General features: G+C 39.9%; 4 protein-coding genes across 4 annotated transcripts; 2 read left to right on the top strand and 2 right to left on the bottom strand.

Annotated features, from left to right (window-relative positions):
• Positions 1-5: 5 nt before the first annotated feature.
• On the bottom strand, positions 6-2,067 carry cfap119 (cilia and flagella associated protein 119; the record flags this gene model as incomplete). The annotated part of the gene is made up of 8 exons (XM_083993910.1): positions 6-166; positions 756-819; positions 917-1,033; positions 1,133-1,203; positions 1,497-1,660; positions 1,757-1,822; positions 1,916-1,950; positions 2,050-2,067. The coding sequence occupies 8 exons, from the start codon at positions 2,065-2,067 to the stop codon at positions 6-8; spliced, it is 696 nt and encodes a 231-aa protein (XP_083850036.1).
• Positions 2,068-3,558: 1,491 nt separating this feature from the next.
• Positions 3,559-7,718, top strand: LOC311002416 (tubby protein homolog; the record flags this gene model as incomplete). The annotated part of the gene is made up of 12 exons (XM_083993782.1): positions 3,559-3,600; positions 4,352-4,511; positions 4,634-4,867; positions 5,003-5,140; positions 5,307-5,465; positions 5,556-5,722; positions 5,859-6,020; positions 6,121-6,233; positions 6,315-6,429; positions 6,520-6,618; positions 7,317-7,488; positions 7,585-7,718. 12 exons carry the CDS (start codon positions 3,559-3,561, stop codon positions 7,716-7,718), a joined length of 1,695 nt encoding a protein of 564 aa, XP_083849908.1.
• Positions 7,719-11,161: 3,443 nt separating this feature from the next.
• Positions 11,162-15,134, top strand: LOC311003009 (interleukin-21 receptor). Its single transcript, XM_083994647.1, has 8 exons — positions 11,162-11,323; positions 12,595-12,724; positions 12,809-13,011; positions 13,106-13,275; positions 13,718-13,895; positions 14,065-14,167; positions 14,263-14,341; positions 14,414-15,134. The coding sequence occupies exons 1-8, from the start codon at positions 11,230-11,232 to the stop codon at positions 14,885-14,887; spliced, it is 1,431 nt and encodes a 476-aa protein (XP_083850773.1). The 5' UTR covers positions 11,162-11,229; the 3' UTR covers positions 14,888-15,134.
• A 123-nt stretch (positions 15,135-15,257) lies between these two features.
• On the bottom strand, positions 15,258-21,077 carry ube2ib (ubiquitin-conjugating enzyme E2Ib). The gene is made up of 7 exons (XM_083993633.1): positions 20,811-21,077; positions 19,010-19,088; positions 18,800-18,883; positions 18,413-18,485; positions 17,202-17,311; positions 16,891-16,970; positions 15,258-16,038 (listed from the first exon to the last, which is right to left on the bottom strand). The coding sequence occupies exons 2-7, from the start codon at positions 19,073-19,075 to the stop codon at positions 15,975-15,977; spliced, it is 477 nt and encodes a 158-aa protein (XP_083849759.1). The 5' UTR covers positions 19,076-19,088; positions 20,811-21,077; the 3' UTR covers positions 15,258-15,974.
• Positions 21,078-21,136: the final 59 nt, after the last annotated feature.

Consider the following 21,136-nt stretch of genomic DNA (forward strand, 5'->3'; position numbering starts at 1 on the left):
GTTCCTTATCCATTAGTTTTGGGCTTGTGGTTGGCCTGTGGCGAGGCTAATGGTCTGTTGTGCTGATCTGCAATTTCTTTCATTCGCTGATCTAGCTGTCCAGACACAAGCATCATCTGATCTTTGACTTCTTTCTCTATCAGTGCCTTCAGCTCTGATGTGGGACCTGAAAGTGAGAAAAGGAAGTGTTACAAAACACAGGTGGTAATGTATTTGACTATAAAAGTTATTTCCACACAGTAATACTCAATTTTGCCATTATTTGTGATCTTACCGACTGTGGTTTCCTCTTGTTCTGTCGTGGGTGTTTCACCTGTTTCAGAAGAATCACCTTTCTTTGGTCCAACTTCCTCTCCTTCTGCCATCACATTTGACAAGTTTTACTAGTATTTAAGCAGGTATTAATAATGCTGATTTAATGAACAAAACACAAAACATTGTTGTCTAACAAAGTAAATGTATAAAGAAAGTTAAAGGCAGTTTTATATTGATAGGTCTTAAAAAAGTTCTTCAGATTTGAGATATTTGCACTACAAGGATACCAAACATCTCATATTTTCATAATGAAATGAAATTTCATTCAAACATTCACTGTTATGCTTTCTCTGCTCATTTATATTTACAGAACATACATTTCCAACCTGTTTCACATGTATAACTTGCTCATGTCCAGGTAGAATAAAAAGGGGATTTAAAAAATGTTTTAAAGCCACCATACTGTAGATCTTTTGTGTTATAAAAACTGGTGCCTCTACCTGGAGCAGAAGAATCTTCATGGTCTGGGATCCCAGAGTATGTCAAAGACAGATCAAGTTTTACCTGTTTTGAAAAAAATACACAATTCTTCAATAGAAACAGACGCATAGCAGAACCTGCTTGAAAAAAGTATGTAGAATAAGACAATTCCTATTTTTACCTGTGGAGTAAATATGTATTTATAGAGCTTGTAGTGTGTCATATAGCTGTTATGGATGTATTCGAAGATACAGTTCACCTCCTTAGAGCTGAAGAGGTCCACACTAAACGGTGGTCGCTGCAGTAGACAGGCACAGAAACATAGCAGACATTTTAACATCACAGGAAATCTAAAAGCATGTGGTGAGGGGAATATTCTTCTAAATGCTGTACACACCCTGACTGAGTGACAGAGGAGAAGCTCCTTGCAGTATTTGAAACATTGCTCCATGTTGTTGAGTGGCGTTTCTGCAAAGGAGATTCAAACACATCCCAACATGTGATCACACTCTGGCCAACATACTGTATATGTGAATAAGCTGACCTGCAATATTTGCCCAGCTGAGACACCAGGTCTGTCTCCTGTTTATTTAATTGAGACATGCCTTGGAAAATTTCTTGAATTGAATATAGACAACAGTTTTGGCTTATTATCTATATTGTGAGCATAGGTCTGTCTCAGATCTGTGATTTGATTTCACTCTCTACCACAACTACTAGTTAGTTCTACTACATAGTGATCGCAATTGTATTTTACTTACCTATGTTAGCCTCATGAATGGACTTGATGATTGACAACAGGGCAGAGGTTTGTTCCTTTTTGAAGCTGCGTTCTCTGCTAAAAAGCACAGTCTGGACATACAGTTCCAGCAGAACTCCTCTTTTTGGTTCACAAAGGTCGACACCAAGCACGGTGCACAAAACACTGTCACAGAGGAGGAGAGGTGTGACAGAAACATGTCAGTGTTCTCTGTGAGTGTGTACGAATTTGATATAAGTGGTCATAAACAGGGGCAGAAACCTCTCCAGATCAGGAATGGACAGCATGTTGTCAATCTCCTCCATGTCATGGTAGCTCACATCAGTCCTGTAAACACACAGGGAGTGGACTGCATAAAAGGAGAAAATTAAGCAGAATGCGAAATGAACATAATGTGGGTTGTATATGAAAAGAGCTTACCATAGCATCACTTTAGCTTTGAGGGCCTGTGGTAACTACAGAGAAAAACAATACTTGTTTTAGGTGCTATGCAATGCACTACAATGCGATGTTATATTTGTATCTAAAAAATTATGACTTTTTGTAAAGTCTACCTTTATTTTCGTGTCCATCCTTTGTGTCTGTCGCCGACTCACGATATAATGGCCAAACGAGAGAAGTTAGTAAAAAAGTGCGACTGAATTGTTTTTGATCACACACATAAAACAAACATTAGCCGCACACAACACGTACCAAGGGTAAAATAACGTTCTCCCCCCAAGGATAACAGTATTTGACAAATAAAAATATGCGAAATCGTACATCGAACTAAAAAGACTGGTCCATTTCCTATTTGGCTTCCTCATTGTATCCTAGCAACAGTATATTTCCCTTCTTTTCTTTTTCTGGTTTAAAGTTAGTTTAGTAGTTTATCATGAAGACTAGTGCACCCTTATTGAAATAAAGTAGCTTTATGAAATGAATTTAAAATGAAAACGTTCATAAATGTATTTATTGTTTATATTTTTTAAACATCAAGTACATTTTTAAAAAGTAGTATTTCCTACACGTTTCCTAAACCTCGATGAAACAGTAAAAAAAAGAAAGAAAAGAAAATATTTGAAATGTCCAGTAATTATGTATTTATAATTCTTTATTCTCCTTTTCTTTTCTTTTTTTGTCAGTGAAAATATGTCTTTTTAATGGATCTGGCTTACCACTCCTCCTGCTGTTAAGCAGGCATATTACTAGTAGCAAAAGTAGCTCACTTTGAAAATCACAAATACATGTCCTATGGGCGACACATCTACAGCCAGTTATAAAAAAAAAAAAAAAGTCTATAAAATAAAACAACAACATATTTGTTTAGAAGAGGTCATTAAATGAGAAAAGGTGTATTACAACGATATAAATAGATGAACTACTAACCTAATAAGGCTTATGTTTTTGATTGAAGCCACGGCTGGTCGCTGTAACCATGGCAACGAGATAAACCTGCCCGGTGAACAAGCTATTAGCCGTCGCCTAGCCGCTTCTGTGACTGTGTTTGGGATGTTTTTCCTTATTAATGGCACTCTTGCTGATGTGTTGTGTGACGGTACCGCCAAGTGAGACTCTCTGGCGGAGACCGTGAAGCTTTGGGTCACTTTGTGCTGGCTGCTGCTGTTTTTTTCCGTGTTTGTTTCGCCTGGGTAAGTGATGCCGACTGCTCACTTGAAGTAACCGGAGTGACAGCGGGGAACCACCTTTTCTGTTTGTGTTTTCGCACCTTTCAGTAGTAACATATAGATAGACAGGCCTCAGCATCTCCAGAAAGCAGCCAGGTGCAGCCTGCCTTGTCCCGGAGACTGCTTGTCCACTCAGGCTGAGCTGTGCAGTGCAGTTTAAGAACATTATCCCCTTTTAATCCACTTTGCCTTCTGCTACATGCAGGTGGACAGACTGTCAGATGGAGCTGGGTGGCACAACACCCGCTCCCATTTTTATTTTCTATGTGTGCTTTTTTCTTCTAGATTTTAGTGCTGTTTCTCACATTGAACTTTGATGGTGGACTCTGTCTATTTTCTTCAGATAACCTTAATTACCTACCCATAACTGCAATAAGTAGGAGCCTTTGCTTAGCTATGGAGGACCCAGATATGCGACAACAGAAGCTGGAAAACCAGGTAAAGTCTTAAGGATATATATATATATATTTTTTTATGTCATGTTATTTCATTAACTCCAGACCACATGTGCTTTGTTTTGTGTACAGCAAGAGTTACAATGAGCTTAATGTAAATTACTAACAATGGAATGACAGAATAGATAGTATGTTTTATTTTATGCAGGATAAATATAATTAATGTTGTCCATGTTGACAATGGATCAAAAAGAGCTTATTCCTTGTTTGTTTAGGTACCAAGTGGTTAAAACTGAAGCAGAGCTTCACAAAGAAATGGATACCTGTGTCAAAGCCACCTGCTGTGTAGAGCTACTGCTCAACTTTAAGTATTGTTTATGCTTCACAAATGATGTCCAGCACCGAGCTCTGTTCTTGCTTAGGGCCTGCTATGTTCTTAAACCAGAAAGATAACCACAGATAACCACTCGTAGATGTACACCAAAAGTAGTCATAGTAACCAATATTACTCAGGGCCTAACTGGCCACAGATAACATCCGAACACCATATCTAGTCAAGTTTTGGAAAAAGAAAAAGAAAAAAAGAAAAAAGTTGGCTGATAATATCCTCAGAGTCTATCTCACAGCCAGCTAAGTTTGCTGTATGAATATAGATTTTTAAAAAAGTAAGAGTACCTTCAAAAGTGCAATGGCACTGAGAATTTTGTAAACAAGTATCAGTACAAAAAAAAAACAGGTCTGAAAGAGTAGAGGTATAGGTGCAAAATTAACATCTAACATTCATTCTGTCACAGCGAGCCCTCATGATGAAAAAGCAGCAAAAAAAGAGGGCTGATTCTCAAATGGTGACAGTCAATCGGGATACTCGCCAAAAAAACCGAAAGCACAAAACATCCCACTCTGATGAAACACCACTTCTGATCAGCCAATCCCTGAGCAACACGTCTCTGACTGGTTAGTACTGTGATGATCTATTATTTAATGTTGTGAAAGAACTGCACACTACTGTGCAATTACATATAATATTAGATCGATGAAATAAAAGTGAATTTTCTTTGGGGGTTTTTTTCCTGCAGATCAAGTTGAACATGCCCATGATAACCCACTGGACGAGATAACACTGGGTGAATGTGATCTGACAGCAAATATGATGGTAGAGGAGACGCTTCAAGGGAAGCCAGCAACTCCTAAGAAAATGAACTTGGACATTGACAAAGAGCCTGAGGTGAAGTTTGTCTTGGGGGATGATGATGCCCAATTGGAAGGAAAAAAGACGAAGAAGAAAGAGGGGAGAAAAGACAAAGCCAAGCGTAAGACTTGTTCTTGTAACTTTTGGTCACCAGATTGTCTGTAACTCTGCAAATGTTGTGTTGTCTTTATGCATGCTAGTTAGGAGGCACTTTGCTTCATTCAATTATTCATCAGCAATTCACTGTTTTTTACAGAGGGGGAACAGGACAAGGAAAAGGAGAAAAAAAAGGAGAAAGACAAAGAGAAAAAGGAGAAAAAAACAAAGAAGGACAAAATGAAAGAATCTGAAGACACACAGAAGACGAGCAAGACCACCAAAGAAGAGCTTGAAAGTAACATCAGTGTTTGCAAATTTATTATGAAAACATCAGCAATCTTTGTAATTATAAAATATTATAGTGCAGCATCCAGCATATCACTGTACACAGTTCACTACAGTAAGATTTAACATGATGTTACTGAACTTTTACAGCATTTAACTGCTCTCCTCTTTTGCAGAAACCGACTTACAGGAACCTTCATCTCAGGAGAAAGAGTCGGCACTGGACATGGAAAGTCCAAAGAAGAGTAAATATGACGAAAGTGATGACGGGGAGGAAAACAGGTCCAAGAGGGCTGTCCCTCAGTCACCAAAGAGGAAAAAACAACTCGACACAAGTGAGGAATCTCATGGCCAATGCACTCCCCATGACCAACCAGACTGTAAAGTTGCGGTAAAGAACAATGCTGTGTGTTTTATCTCCACAGCCAGGTGCCAAATAAGTGATGAAAGCAGAGACGAGGAAGTTCAGGAAAAGGAGAATAAGGGAAAAAGGACAAAGCAAAACAAAGAGGAGAAAACGACGCCTAGTCTGGCTTCACTTAACTCCAACTACAGGGAGAGTTCAACTTCAGGCAGTGAATCCAACGAAAGAGTGAGACATGATGTAGAAACTAATCTGTTCAGTTTACTGTCAAAAGCAAATTAGACGAGTATGCTACCTATTTTGATTGTTCACATATAGCGATGTAGTGGTGACACAAAATCATTCTCACTCTTTCTCAATTCAGTCAACATCTCCAGTCTCATTGGAGGACCTAGAGAAGTTTGCTGTGCGTCCTGCTCCAAGAGACGTAACAATCCAGTGCAGGATAACCAGGGACAGGAGAGGCATGGAGAAGGGCATTTACCCAACTTACTACCTCCACATGGAGAAGGAGGATGGAAAGAGGGTAAGCGCATTCAGTATGTGACCTAAATTGCTAGTGATGATATTTAATTCTCAGTCTTTAACAAACATCTTTTCTCCTTTTACAATGTATTTGTATTTAGGTGTTTCTAATGGCAGGAAGAAAAAGAAAGAAGTGTAAAACATCTAACTATCTCATCTCCACTGACGCAACAAACCTATCCAGAGATACAAACTGCTACATAGGAAAACTAAGGTATAACTATCTTTCATTTCAACTTTATTACAAGATTTCATTTGAGATGCTCAGGTATCTCATGAGATGAATCTGTTTCAGGTCCAATGTCCTGGGTACAAAGTTCACCGTCTATGATGGAGGAGAAAACCCAGAGAAAAAGCCGTTCATCAAAGAATGTGAATCAGTGCGGCAAGAGCTGGCAGCAATTTGCTATGTGGGTTTAAATATACGTACATCCAATGATACATGGAATAAGAAAAAAGTAACATCTTGAATCTAAACACAATCAATGTTTTTGTTCCAGGAGACAAATGTGCTTGGCTTCAAAGGTCCCAGGAAGATGACAGTGATCATCCCTGGCATGCTGGAGAACGATGAAAGAGTGTCTATTCGTCCGAAAAATGTACGATAGAAAAACTCCTATCCTTATCAAACCTGTGGTGCTTTAAAGGGATAGTTCACCCAAAATTCAAATTTCACTCATTATCTACTCACCCTTATGTCGACTAAGGGCTGGGAGAATTTTCAGAGTCCTCCTTGCCTTCTCGGAGTTACGGGGGGGGGGTCCGCGCAGCAGTATTTGTCAATATAATGGTTGTGAATGGTGCTCACTTTTCTTGGTCCAAAAAGACACACCAAATACATCCAAATACCTCCATTTCGTCTGTAATGTCCCTCTTGTATTGAAGCCCCAACATGAGATATTATTCCGAAAAAAATTAAATAAGTCTATATTTTAAGCTTGTTTGTAGCAGAAGCTCCCAATGTCTCGGTTTACCGGCGGAACAATTTCTCATGTCGGGGCTTCAATACAAGAGGGACATTACAGACGAGCAGTATGGAGGTATTTGGATGTTTTTTGGTGTGTCTTTTTGGACCAAGAAAAGTGAGCACCATTCACAACCATTATATTGACAAATACTGCTGCACGGACCCCCCCGTAACTCCGAGAAGGCACGGAGGACTCTGAAAATTCTCCCAGCCCTTAGTCGACATGAGGGTGAGTAGATAATGAGTGAAATTTGAATTTTGGGTGAACTATCCCTTTAAGGGGTAAGTTTGATAATATATAAGATAAAGTGAAATCAATTTTTCCTTCAGGATCTTGAAACTCTGCTGGTCCGCCATGCCAATAGTAACACAGACAAACTGGTCACCCTGGCGAACAAATCCCCGTGCTGGAACGAACAGACTCAGTCTTATGTGCTTAACTTCCATGGGCGTGTCACCCAGGCTTCCGTCAAAAACTTTCAGATCATCCACCCTGACAACGGTAAGGTGTGACTAACTGATATCTCTCTTCTTCTCCCACAGCCAAGATAAATATCTGTCTTGTCTTAAGCTGTCTCCTCTCTGCTGCCTTTTCCAGATGATTACATAGTGATGCAGTTTGGCCGCGTGGCGGAGGACGTCTTCTCCATGGACTACAGTTTCCCGTTGTGTGCCCTGCAAGCATTCGCCATCACACTGTCATCGTTTGATGGTAAACTAGCCTGTGAGTGAGCCATGCTTGTGTGCCTCCAGCGTACAACTAGAAACCTGGTTATAATAGGATTCTGGAGGAGACTTGTTTTATAGGTCCAGTATTACTTTTAATGACGTCTCTTTTTATATCTGCCAGATGTGTAATGGATTCATGAAATTAAAATAATCAGGACAACTGTGTAAACATGCTCAGTGAATTATTAAATTATAATATTACAAGTTTTGCATGGACTGTTATTTTTTTTCAAACAGAACAGTCTTAGTGACTTAAAGCAGAAGTAAGCGATCCGGTCGTTTTGGCTAACTTCTTGCCCTCGTCCCTACGTCACCACATTTACGCGCATCCCTTGGCTGCACACACAGAGAGCACCGCCCCTTTATGCCGTTCTCTCTCCTCATTGGATAAAGGTTGTAGGATACAAGGAAAGTTTTCTCCTGGGCTTACAGCAGAGCAGAGTGACTGACAGACCCGTGTTTCAGACCAAACACTCTTATAAGTGATTGCCGTCGGAACATATAACTATTTAAGACTTATATTAACACAAATATTCTGCTTACTTCTGCTTTAATGTAATGATGTTTTTCTTTTTCATTCACCTTTATACACACACACACACGCGCACACACACACACACATAAATATGCTATCAGATTTTTGACCAAAAGATAATTTTCAAAGCCGCAAAAAAATACTGTTTCATGTTGCTGGGTTCCTCCCTTCAGATCCTCATCAATCAGATTACATAGCATTTCAAGCTGAAATTGACATCTCTAGCTGTTTCCTATCAACATTTTTTTTCTTTTTATTATCACTGTCAGGATAAAAACAGGAAAACTGACATTCGTGTTCGTTTATTCCAAGAGAGGACAAACAACGACGTTCCGGTCAACTATTTATTAAATTGGATCATCAAAGGAATCAGATACAAGAAACTCTCCTGTTCAGGAAATCGCAGTCTGCAAGCAGTTAGCTGCAACCACCATCCCAAGAGAGCGAGAATTCTCTGTCTTCTGCCTAAAACAAAGGCGTTACATTAATTTTAATAAATTCGCACTATGTGTGTGTAATCAATCCTTATTGGTCAAAAACAGGTGGGGAGTGGCTGTGGTTTAAACTTAGCCCTCCCTTCGTTGGTGCCCTCTGGCTGGCACATGTTGGTCCCATCTTCCCAGCACACAAACCTCTGGGCCTGAAACACAACAAAGCCTCCCTACACTGACATAACTTTCCACCCAGGTGTCTGAGGGGTCAGGGCAGATAATACAGACCATTAAAGCTCTTCCTCACAATCAAAACATACAGCAGGCCACAGGCCTCTCATCCTCCCCTCCCTTCGGCCTTGGATGTTTTGCTTTCACTGTGGCTCTGTGTGCCCTCAGTTTACCTCTGAATGATCAAACAGGTTACTGGTATTCATTGCATTATGAATTAAGCTGAACACAAATCTATATGGTTTGCTTTAAACTCAGGGGGTTAGTCAAAAATATAAGACACGATAGGTTAGTTAAAACATGAGACTAAACTTTACTACTACTTAAAGTGAACGCATAAACAGGTACATAAAGGCAAATGTTTCACACCACGCAGGATTAACTTGTTTAATTGGGTAAAATGAGTAAGTGCTCAGTCTAATAAAACAATCATCAGTGAGATATATTCAGTGTTGATCAGTACTGTCAAAGTGGAGAATATATGTTCAGTGTTAGTTCTGGTGATGAGGTAACTGTGTGCAGCTTTGCAGTCTCCAGTGTAGAGACACAGGTTCAGCTTTATTTCATCAGTCAGTAAAACATTGGTGTTCTGTTTTATTTATTAATCAGTAAGGCACAATATCAACTTCAGTTAGTAAAAGGCAAACATTCAATGTTAAGACCATTTTCACCCTAACATCACAAAGCAGTAAACATTTTTTATCACCCAAAAACTATCACTGAAAAAAACATTCATATCAGATGAGAACTGCTAGAAGTGACAGATAGAGCCAGCTGCTATCAGGTTATCTGCTCTTGCACAATATTAAATACTTCCTCGCTGCTCATCAGAAGCACGTTTTCAATGCACGTTCTTACTGCTTGACATGGGGAGGCAGAAAGTCATTTCGGTTTCTACCATTAAAAATAGACGTCTGTTAAGCTCTGTGGTAGAGTGAATACAGAAGAAATGCATAGATATTTTTGATTCCGAAAACCCAAATGAACTCGAAACCTCTCTTATCACATTGGCAAGACTATCTATTAATGTGGTTACTTTATTTGTTTCCTGTTCAACTTTTGCCATTAAGTTATACCTTTTTTTCATGGTGCGTTGTAAGTATTTTCCTCTTAAAAGTCGCTCATAACTTGCAGCAACACAGTTCTCAAGGTGGTGGAAGTTGATGCATCAGCAGAACCTTGAACCACAAGTGAGAGACATGCATGTGTTGGTTGAACTGCAATTCATGGTTCACCCTCATCAGACCCAAATGAACTCACATACTGTTGGCTTTCAATATACAACCCAACATAGGGAGACTCAGTCTGTGTTGTTAGTATGTTTAGAAATTGTAATGCAACAAAAACGCAAATCTAAGAGGAAGACGTGGACTTCGCGGTTGCCTCTTATCTTTTTACTGAATCGCGACAACACATCCAGCATCCAGCTGATCTCCTGTCAGTGCACTATACATTGCGCAAGGCTCTTGTGGGTTGCACAATGAATGATATATTCAATCTTCAGGTTATGTCTCGTTCTCTATACTTTGCCTTTAATCAGATGATGAAACTCATCAAAGAGGTGCACCAACATGAAGTTAATCTTCACGTTGATACAGTAAGTCTACCCCAGATACCACAGTGCAACAGCCACAAAGAAGCTCATTTCTCAGTGTATTTTGCTTTGGTTTGCCTATAGATATATATATATATATATATATAGATAATATGCATTTGTTCAATTTTGAGCAGTGGAGTCAAATTTGTATGCTAAAAAACAATAGGCATTCATTTTTCAAAATAGCTGATGTGATATTTAGGAAGTTTGAGTGTAATTTTGACAAAAGTTCAACATTGCTTTGTGTCGTTTTTGGCGTCTTGTCAGATGATGAACTCATCCACATGAATCAGACTTTGTGCTGACATTAATGTCTGCAGATCTGTTTGATTTGCATAAATCCAGAGTTAGAGCATTTGGGATTTTGTGTGTTAATTACTACCCAGAAAAACTGACACATGGTCTGATACTGATAAAATGCACCTGCTATTACTCAAACACAAGTCACACCAAACCGAATGCGCAGTATGAGAGACTGTGGTTGTGACTGCATTTGAACTGCAGTCTTAACCCACTATGACACTTTCCATTTACAACTGCTCTCTTAAAAAAAGCACATCCTCTCCCACCAGTCACATGTGATTGATAGCTATCAGCGTGCAGAAGAGGACTGCCTCCCTCCGTGCCTTCGATAAAGACACTTCTTACACGAGCTTCAGGGCAGCATGACTTAATCGAGACGTCCGGGGGGCCGAGGTTGTGTCCAGGCTGGCCGGTGTGATGGATTGGAGCTCGACACCGAGGATGAAGCTGCTGAATGTGTTTCTGCTCGTGTCCACAAACATCATCTGTCTGCGTGGGAATCGTATTGCAGGTTACATCTCTGACAGTTTTTAAAATAATCTGACAGACTAAACATTGTACACTTAACACTTAACGTTAGATTGAATAGATTGTCTTTTTAACTGAGTAAATGGTTGGAAATGATGTCTATCACTATGAACTGTTTGACCTTTGACATTCTGGGAGAAGACTAACACGCTTTCTCATTTTGGATCATAATGTGTTGACGTCCTTTGAATTTATAACGGCAGAGTTACTCACGGATCATAACATGTTAAAGCCTCTAGCAATCAATTATGGTTTTTATTTTATAAAACCATGATATACAGGGTTGGGGAGTAACAGATTACATGTAACAGAGTTGCGTATGACTGAAGACCGCAAAAGTAGAAAACAAAGAGGGCTGGGGGCTGAGAACTATAGCTGCAAGAGGAGAAAGGCGCACTATCTGTGCATGTGTCTTGTCTGTCTGGATCTTGTTTTTTTCTGGAACACTGAGAGTGCACAGAGGGAAGGGGAGCCAGGGAAAAGTAGCTCAGTGACAAGGCGGACCACGACCTGCTGAACGCTCTTATCAGTGCCACCCACATATTTCAGCAGGATGGGGATGCTACCTTAACGCCTTACAGCAAAAAAAGAAAGAAAGAAAACGGCCCAAAAAGATGTCAAAGTGAGATGGGAGCTCTGGATAGAAATCTTTGGAGTGATATGGCAGAATGGCAGCAAATGCCGGAGAAAATAACACGTCAAGAGTAGGGTGGTCAGGGCGACAGACCTAGATTACACCGATTAGATTTAAGACAAAGTGAAATGAAAATCCATATTTGTTAAGTACGTACATTCTGCTTGGTATTCATTTTGACTTGAATCAGTATTGTAATTACTGAAAAGAGAAGGGAAAAATTGTATCTATTCTTTCACAGTGACTGCTCAGACAACTCCCTCTAGGGTGTACTCTGAGTTGAAACTCTGCAACGCTGAACTTTTATGCATCAGAGCAGGAAAGCTTTATAAATGCAGTTAATCCATTTTCACTGATTACATTATCTTTCACTAATACACATGCTAATAAACACATTCAAAATGTTGTAGCATAAAAATATTATCTTAATCCATACTCTAAAATATAAATCTTTTCCTAAGAGCTGGTGTTTTGAATGCTTAAGGAGGTTTGATAAATTATAAAGTATTTAGTGTAAGATATTTACCATTTGCCAAAAATGATTACAGGGGGATTACAGGACAATCACAAAGTATCTCTTTGGGAAAGACAGTCAAAGTCGAACATTGCTTCCTGTTTAGGTGAACACGGTCTCCACTGTGTGAACGATTACCTGTCGACTATTAACTGCACCCTGAGCATCGCGCCAAAAGAAAACACCTCAAACAGCAACAGCAGCTACTGGCTCGCTCTCACAAAAAAAACTGAAGGGTGAGTCACTTTCACCAACACAAATGACACATAAATGTATTGATTTTGTTTCTCATCACTGTTTCTCCTCTCCTCCTTGTACAGAAATACATTTGTGTGCTCGCTGACAAAAGCCAACCAGGGTTATTTCTGCTCTGTTAAAACATCTGATCCAGTGGATTATGATGACTATGATTATTTAGACACCTATACGGATATAGAAAGCTTTAAAATCGCACTCTGTCACAACCAAGATAATGGACCTGACTGCAAGGTGCTGGTTGACAAATATAGACCTTTTCAAAACAGTAAGGAGCATAATGACTTCAGACTCTTCTCATTACCAGAACAAATTCTGACTTTGGTGAGTTACTGTTTCTCTTGTATTGTGTTTCTCATCAGTTAAACCGAATGCACCGTGCTGCCTCGCTGTCAGCCACAACGCAAGTCTACACCACTTCACCTGGAAGAGCACCTATGAGGAATACAGTGATTTCACCAATCTGGTCAACAACATCAAGTATCAGCTCCATTTCTTCAAAAGAGGAGACAACCATAACGACAACAAAAAGGTAGACTTTGTGGAGAGAGAGTAACACAAGCTTTGGGGGAAATAGATCCAGTCTGTTTGTGGTCAGTGTCTTGCACTTGAAAGTTGAAATAACTGGTGCATTTCATTTATTCAACTGTCATTAGGACTAGAAACTACCACAGCAACTGGTGTTGATATCAATGATGAGAAACCTTTACTTTAAATGACCCATAGGTCTTCTGCACAGCGGTCATTTTGACTTGTATTTGTAAGAAAAAGACACATTTAACCAAGTAGTGTTCATCAAAAATTATGAATTCATATATTTGTATCCAAGAAACAGTGAATTTATCATCCCTTACATTATTAGAAAATGAGACGTAACTGTTTACAATTTACAGTGGCACAAATGGGCCACCATACCTGTCATGTTTCTCCTTCCCAAAGTTTCATTTGAACCTACTCTTTTCATTTCCCCCCAGGTAATGTCACATGATATTAACACAGCAACAACAGACTATTCTGTAGATGATGAGATATTTATGCCAGACACCGAGTACGCTGCCAGACTACGGTCCAGTCCTAATCTGGCCTTCTATAAAGGAGAGTGGAGCGACTGGTCCCCTGAGGTTCACTGGAAGACGGAGCCAGCTATCAATGGTGGGTTCTCTAAAATAGACACTGCAAATCCACAGTTACTGAAAAGGATTTTCATCTGGGAAGAAGCTTGACAAAGTTTTTTCCTTTTTTTTTGCATATGTTAAACTTAAATATATATCCACCACACAACTTTGCTCTATCCTTTCTTCCACTGTGTTGCTCTGCACAGATCCCCAAACAGGCTCATTCCTTTTCAAGATGATCAAGGTGATTGTCCCTGTTTGTGTGATGGTGCCAATCACCCTACTTCTGTGCTATGCTCCTGTTAAAAAGTAAGTTTTGATTCCTCATTGAATCCCAAACCATGACACACCAAATGCTGTTTCTATGACATTATAAACCATCTTTATATTTCTCACACTTGCAGGTGGAGGCAAGGTTCCTTTATCCCGACTCCAGCGCCCTACTTCGACACACTGTACAGTGACTGCCAGGGAGACTTCAAGGTAAGTTAGGCTTGTCACATAAAGTAGTGATGATTATCTAATGAGCGTCCTTAACCACAGCTGTGATTATAGAGCTGGGTGATAACGCATGAAAACACCGTAGACATGCTGAAAGCAGAGGAATCGGTCCAAATCGACACCCTGACCAAGTGTGCAGATCTCCCAGAGGAGGAGCCCCAGTTCCACCACCAGTTCATGGAAGGCAATGCGTACGGAAACATAATCGACCCAGTCCTGGACGCATCTCTCCTGGGCATCCCCTATGCTGTGAGCACCATGGCCCCACTCCCCGAGTCCGCTCCGAGGGACTCGCTGCAGTGCCTGACCCTGGGCTCTGAGCCGGGGAGTCCAGCTGAAGGAGACTCTGGGTGCTGGCTCTGCAGTGACACGTCCCTGGAGAAGGACTTTCCCTGGTACTGCAACGACTACTGCACCCTGAGCGCCTTCCAGCAGGCCGGCCCGGCCACAGCAGAGCACCATGGGAGAATGTCAACTAAATCTTGCCCACAAGGGATTGATAGAGTGGCTGCCATTGCGGAAGCATAAAATAATGTTTTTAATCTTGTAACTGAACAGTAAATGTATTAAGTTAAAATTTCATTCATTTGAAAATTGGCCATTGAATACACCACTACTTCAAGCTTCTAAAAGCTGCAACTGCTTTATTTTTAGGGTTTTTAGACATGACAGTAAGCACTCTTCCCACAGCATTAACCAGTATGCAAGTGATATTAAATACTTACAAACCCTTTTGCTTGTATCAAATGTGTAATGGACCTCCCAATGCTACAGTTGTCAGACTACAGAAAAATGCATTTTTGTTTATAACCATTTTGTTTTGCTACTGAAAGACAATGTGCTTTTGTATCTTTTCTCTACTGGTATAATAAAAAAATGCTGCACAGATTTTGTAGAAAGTTTTATTTACGCCAACACATACATGAACAAAGCACCATATAACCTTAAAGTCTGATACAGAAGAAAGCCTACCTGCCTCAGTCATTGTGGCCATTTTTATTTATTCCATAGCAAACACTCTGAATAACAAAAAGACAGCCAAGGCAGCAGATTCTATCGTATATTACAGCATGCTGAATAGAAAACCTGGGAAAGAGAATTAGACAGAGCCATCTAGAGACACTAGTGAGATACAACAGTATAAAAGTGCCATTCATTATACAGCAGTTGAAATACTGACAATGAAATAAGCTATTTTTTACATTAATTTTAATGGAAAATAAAGGGGGAAACAAAGGAATAGACCCTGTGAAAGAGCAAAATAAAACAAAAAGACATTTTCTTCCTTGAACACTGATGACAGCCAGCTTGCATTGGGTTGATGAAACTGGTACCGAGCTGTGTCCCTTGCACCACATAAGACAATTAATGTTTAAAAAGAAATAACCAGGGTGCTGAAGCACCCCTTCCCCTCCCAGCATTATGCGCCAACCGGCGATTAAGAACAAAAAACTCATAGGTCAGAGGAGAGCGGATGGCACAGAATGTGTGGAGTTTAAATAGAAGTCTTTAAGCAAGTCCCGATGTGAGAGGAGCACATTCATTGAGAGACTGAGCGGGGAGGTGATTCTTGTTAAACCCATTCCTTCTGCCACAGCGGAGAAAGTCTTCGCCCTTACGAGGGGGAGAATTTTTTGGCTTGTGCTCGAACTCTTTTTTCATATTCTACTCTGTTTTGGCTACAAAGGGGGTTTAAAAAAACAAAAAAGAAAAACAACAGCAGTTACCATGGCGTTCTGATCCCTTACTTAAATCAGGAAAAAAAAGTACTGTCAAAACATGCAAAAAATTAAAAATCAAAAATTATATTTTGCTAGTAAGACAAAGAACTTATGTTATTTAATTTCAGGCTGTGAAGCTGAATCTTTTTTAAGACATGTTTTTAACGGAGCCTTATTTAACTCTTGCACACAAAAATAAATATCCTGCGTGCACAAGTTATAAAAAACATCATCAGGATCAGACAGACCTGCAGGTTTTAGATGAGACACAAACTGTGCTGGAGAACTTACTGTCTTGCAGGCGGCCATTATTTATTCAGCCTTTATTGTTCAAGTATGGAAATCAGATGTGAAAGATGATGCATTCATTCACATGAACACATTCAGACCTCCGATATACAAACACTTCCACACTGACGGAAAACAATCATCAAGGTCATTAGGTCCCTGGATATGTTTCTTCATGAAACACGGCTATTTATACTTTAAGTGCACGTTATAGGATTTTTCAGAAACCCGTCTTATTGATCACTGATTATCATGATGTCTAAGTTTTTAAATCTCGCATGAGATCTCGTACAAACTAAAAAGTTAAAAACAAAATGGTATAAAAGAAAACCATTTCAGCTGCACAGGAATAAACCTGTGTCATTGATTCAGTGTTGAATAAGTTCTCCAAGTTTAAGCCTGGGAACAGATTTTGGTAATTGACCTCATCTCCTTGGCCTGTTTCAGACACTTCTACCAATTCTACCAATGTCAGCACCATGTTTAAACAAAAGAGAAGAGATAAGATCCAGTGGCACTTACCAGTAGATTGTGTAAGCCTCTGCTTGGGCTGGATCCTGGATATTTGGCTCATTTAGGAGTTCCTGGATACCTAATAAGATCTGTGGGATAAATGGGCTTATGAGACAAACTGATTCTATAATAACCAGTTCCTCTCTCTGCATTTCTTCACAGTGGCTGCTTTATAATAGTTCTGGGTCTCATAAGTTCAATGTAACTGTGTGTAGATTTATTTATCAACAGAGACTTAGTGTGAAATTACATAGAGAGAGAGAAACAACCTTTTGGAAAATATCCAGCAATGTAAATAAGATGTGCTTGGCAATCCAAACCTGCTTTATTGTGATGGCCGGTCTCCAGTCCTTGTCCTCCTCTAGAATAGATAGGCATACTGTGCCCGATGGATACACATTTGGATGGAAGAGTGGAGGCTCAAATTTACCTAAGAGACAATAAAAATGTTAAGTGCACTTGTGTATCAGATCCATCACAAACACCAGACAAGATGAACCAACTCCACAAAAGGTCACTGAGCTTTTCCACTGACTGAACACCGTGAGTAACCTCACAATGTTTTATGTGACCCTTCAGACATCACCACCAGCGATAAGCTATAAGATGAACTGTGTAAAGCTTTTGTTCTCACACTCTGGTCAATACTGTAAACAAGGTAAAATATATAAACATATAAAACATTCAAGAAAACCATGTACAAGCCTGTCACTGTAAAATGAACAGTAAAAGATGCATTCATGAAAGCACCAACATGCCGCGGCTGCCAATTAACATTCAGCTCAAAATGTGAACAGGAATGAATGGATAAAATTACAATGGCCCCATCCCATTCATGAATATCAAGCCCTCGAGGAGTACTATGCAGTAGTGAGACTGTCCTTTGCTCATGATCAGCTTCAACAACCCTTTCAAACACATATTCTGTTGTGTTTGTTCCTGCTGTGAAGAGGATATCATACTGTAGCTTATCCACCGAGCAGGTCCAACCCTACCTGGCTTTAGAAAGAAACCTTTAACACAGGTTACCGTTTTAACCACGTGTTATCTTAAGGGTATTATAATAGCCCTTTTGCACATTAGATATGCTTAAAGGGATTTATGATTCAGTTTGGCCACATGTTAGATGAGGTTGGGACACCAGGAAGGATAATATAGAGGCTTGTTGGCCCTCTGTGGTTGTGGTGAGAGTGTTGGGGGGTTCCTAATGCTCATCTGAGCCTTTTTAAATCATCAGGCTTCCTTGTTTTCATTAATCAAATTGTCAGTTTGCTGTCAAACAATCCAGGCTGCTGCTCCTGCTCCCAGGTCCAGGACCAAACGTATGCTTGAAAATGCTGAATTCCCGCAAGTAAGAAATGAACAATGCTGTGCACATGGCTTTACATTCTATATGTTTCACTGTGCAGTGTTTATTATGATTTATTATGACCCATTACTGACTGCATTAAAGCATCCGTTACAGCAAGATGGCAGTTCAGTAACAATTGTGTTTGTGGTAGACACAGGTCAGACATGATGTACTACTTACATTTTGGTGGTGAAGAAGGATAGTCATCCTTGAACAACATGCGCAGTTTGAACAGGCCTCCTTCCCACGGAGTCTGAGGAAACACACAATTATCACATCACTCAACACAAGGTCATTTCATGTCACATAAGCTGTAAACAAAAAAAGAGGCTCTTTCTATGACATCTCTCTTCTTCCTTGAAAACATGTCTCAGTCGTCTTCATCACTTTCTATGCTACAATAAAAAATATAAGACATGAGCCTACAGTTGTGTTATGAACAACTTGTTTTGCCCTTTAGCATCTACAACAGAAATAACATCTTATCAAGCTCAGTGTGTTCTCTTTAGGGGTGGTTACTATGTAAAGCAAGGATGTTCTGTATGCAAACTGATTGAAACAAATTACCCCTTTCTTGCCAGGGATAGCACATTCCCAATTCATGAGATTCATGGTTCCATCTGGATTTTTAGTTGGTACAGCAACAAATCCCTGCAAAATTTAACAGGCAAACAGTGCAAACAGTTAGGACGCCAGTGTTGTATTTCAAAAGGACTGGAAGCTCAGAAAGACTTCCATAGATTAGTCAGAAATAGTGCTTCTTAAGACACTACTTACAAAAGGATGGTCCTTCCGCCATGCCTTGCGCTCCTGGGCAAGCCGGCTCAAAGCAATGCCTGACATGATTTGTGGACTCCTGTAATGAAAGTGAATGCCAGGTCAATGATATAAAACCACTGGACAATTAAGTAATTCAGAAAACAAACAAAATCCAAACATTTGTAGGTCCCAGCTTCTATTAACATTGCTTTCTTTGTCAATGAAAGTTAGGAAGCTGGGGTTTTGGACAGTATAATAAAACCAGATATTCACAAAATGCAATAAGCAACATTTCCCTCATTTCTAACACATAAAGACCAAATAGGTTTTTTGTTGTTTTTTTTAAGGGTGGGGGGTGGGAATATATGATCAGAGTTACTAGAAAAAAGTATAACCAGTTAGTTTACCTTAATTCAGTCTATTCTGTTCATTTCTGTGAATAACAAGGTATGACATAATCCTCCCAACTCTAACATTACAAAGTTGGTACATTCATGTTATTATAAAAATATATATAATTCTGCCTCAATTTGACAGATTTGCTGAGAGCTTCTTAGACATAAGGGATTTAAATAATCCTACATTATACTGTGATTTTGGCAATGTGAATGCAATCGCCAACAATGAAAAGGTGAGCTCCTGCCTTCTGTAAAGTGATGCTAAGCGGTAGAACCGGAGTATTTACAAGTTGAAAACATTACACCTGTTCAAATAGTGGCCTCTTATTATCAGCTTTGTTGCCTAATCATTTTTAATGATTAATGAATATACCTTTCTGTTCATTTATATATCATTAATTTCCCAATACAACAGATACAGATGTGACGATCCGGTAAATCGCTTATAATTAATAATAGCCGAATAATTTACAACCTCTCCACGGCGCGTCATGACATATTTAGACTGTCCTCACTTTTACCCAACTCGTCCTGCAGATCACTATCCACCTCTTCGTTAAAACTGATCTCCGATGCTCATTTGCAGCTCTAATCAAACCCTCCGCTGGAATGTCTGCAGATCTCTATAGCAACGATGCTTTGGGATGTAAAGACGGAGAGGAGGAAAAGCAACAAAACGGTCCTAGCAACAACTCGCGCTAAGTATCAGCCAACTTTGCAGCAGTTTGAGTTGACCATTAATTCACAACATATGTCCAACATAACACTGCGCATCGGTTATGAACCGCACAGGGGGACGTGACCACAAGTATCATTTAGATCGATGTATGGGGAAGCTAAGAGCCAAGTTAGCCGCTGGTGATACATGCTACAAGAAAACGCTTTCACTACTCGTGTGTTTTAAAACTAAAAGAGTGTTTTAGGAAACGGCACCATCGACATTTCGTTTCTTTCGTGTCCGTTAAGCTTTGGTGTTAACTTACTGTCATCACAAACGTCCACAAACACGTTATCAGAGCTATCTTGTTAGCGCACTAGCCGGTTAGCTCGACGAGCTAACTCATGTGCGCCAGAATCGTGCTACATCCCAACAGGCGCTGTTAGCGTCTGACGCGGCCTGATGCAGCACAAAAATGCGCAAATGCACTTGATTTAGACACATTTTTGATGAGAAAAAGTGATTGCTGACTTTATTCCAGTGCGTAACAACGTCTATTCTGACATGACAGACGGGGATTTGAGATATTGTTCAAGAATAAACCATACCATAGCACATTAAAGAATAGAGACAAAGAACGCCAGAGCTAAAAGGCGCACATTTGTGCATTACCAAACTAGCGAAAATGGCGCAAACAGAAGCGGCTAAAATATCATAATACACGACAGAAACAGCATGTTCCATAATAAAGGTGCGCTCCTACCTTTCAGTATGGCTGCACTGGCTCTGGTGATTGAGCGAAATGAATTAATCGTGCTGAAATCCCGTTAAACCTTGCAAAGTTTCCCTCCTGAAAAACCACCCGCTCCGACTCAAGCTAACCTCAGAAACAGCGGAGTGAAACAGTCATCTGTCGTTTACTTCCGGCTTCGCTTAAATACCCCTAGGAAGATTAGACTGCGCGTTTATCTTTTAACGGTGTGGCTTTCAGACTGCAGCTCTATAACTGCCAAATATTCAGCCGACAAATTAAACCTGGTTACTTGTTTATTAGTTTCCATTTCTTTAGAGCAGCTTAGCTTCTGCCGG

This window comes from Trachurus trachurus (assembly GCF_905171665.1).
Source record: "Trachurus trachurus genome assembly, chromosome: 19".
Taxonomy (NCBI): Eukaryota; Metazoa; Chordata; class Actinopteri; order Carangiformes; family Carangidae; genus Trachurus; species Trachurus trachurus.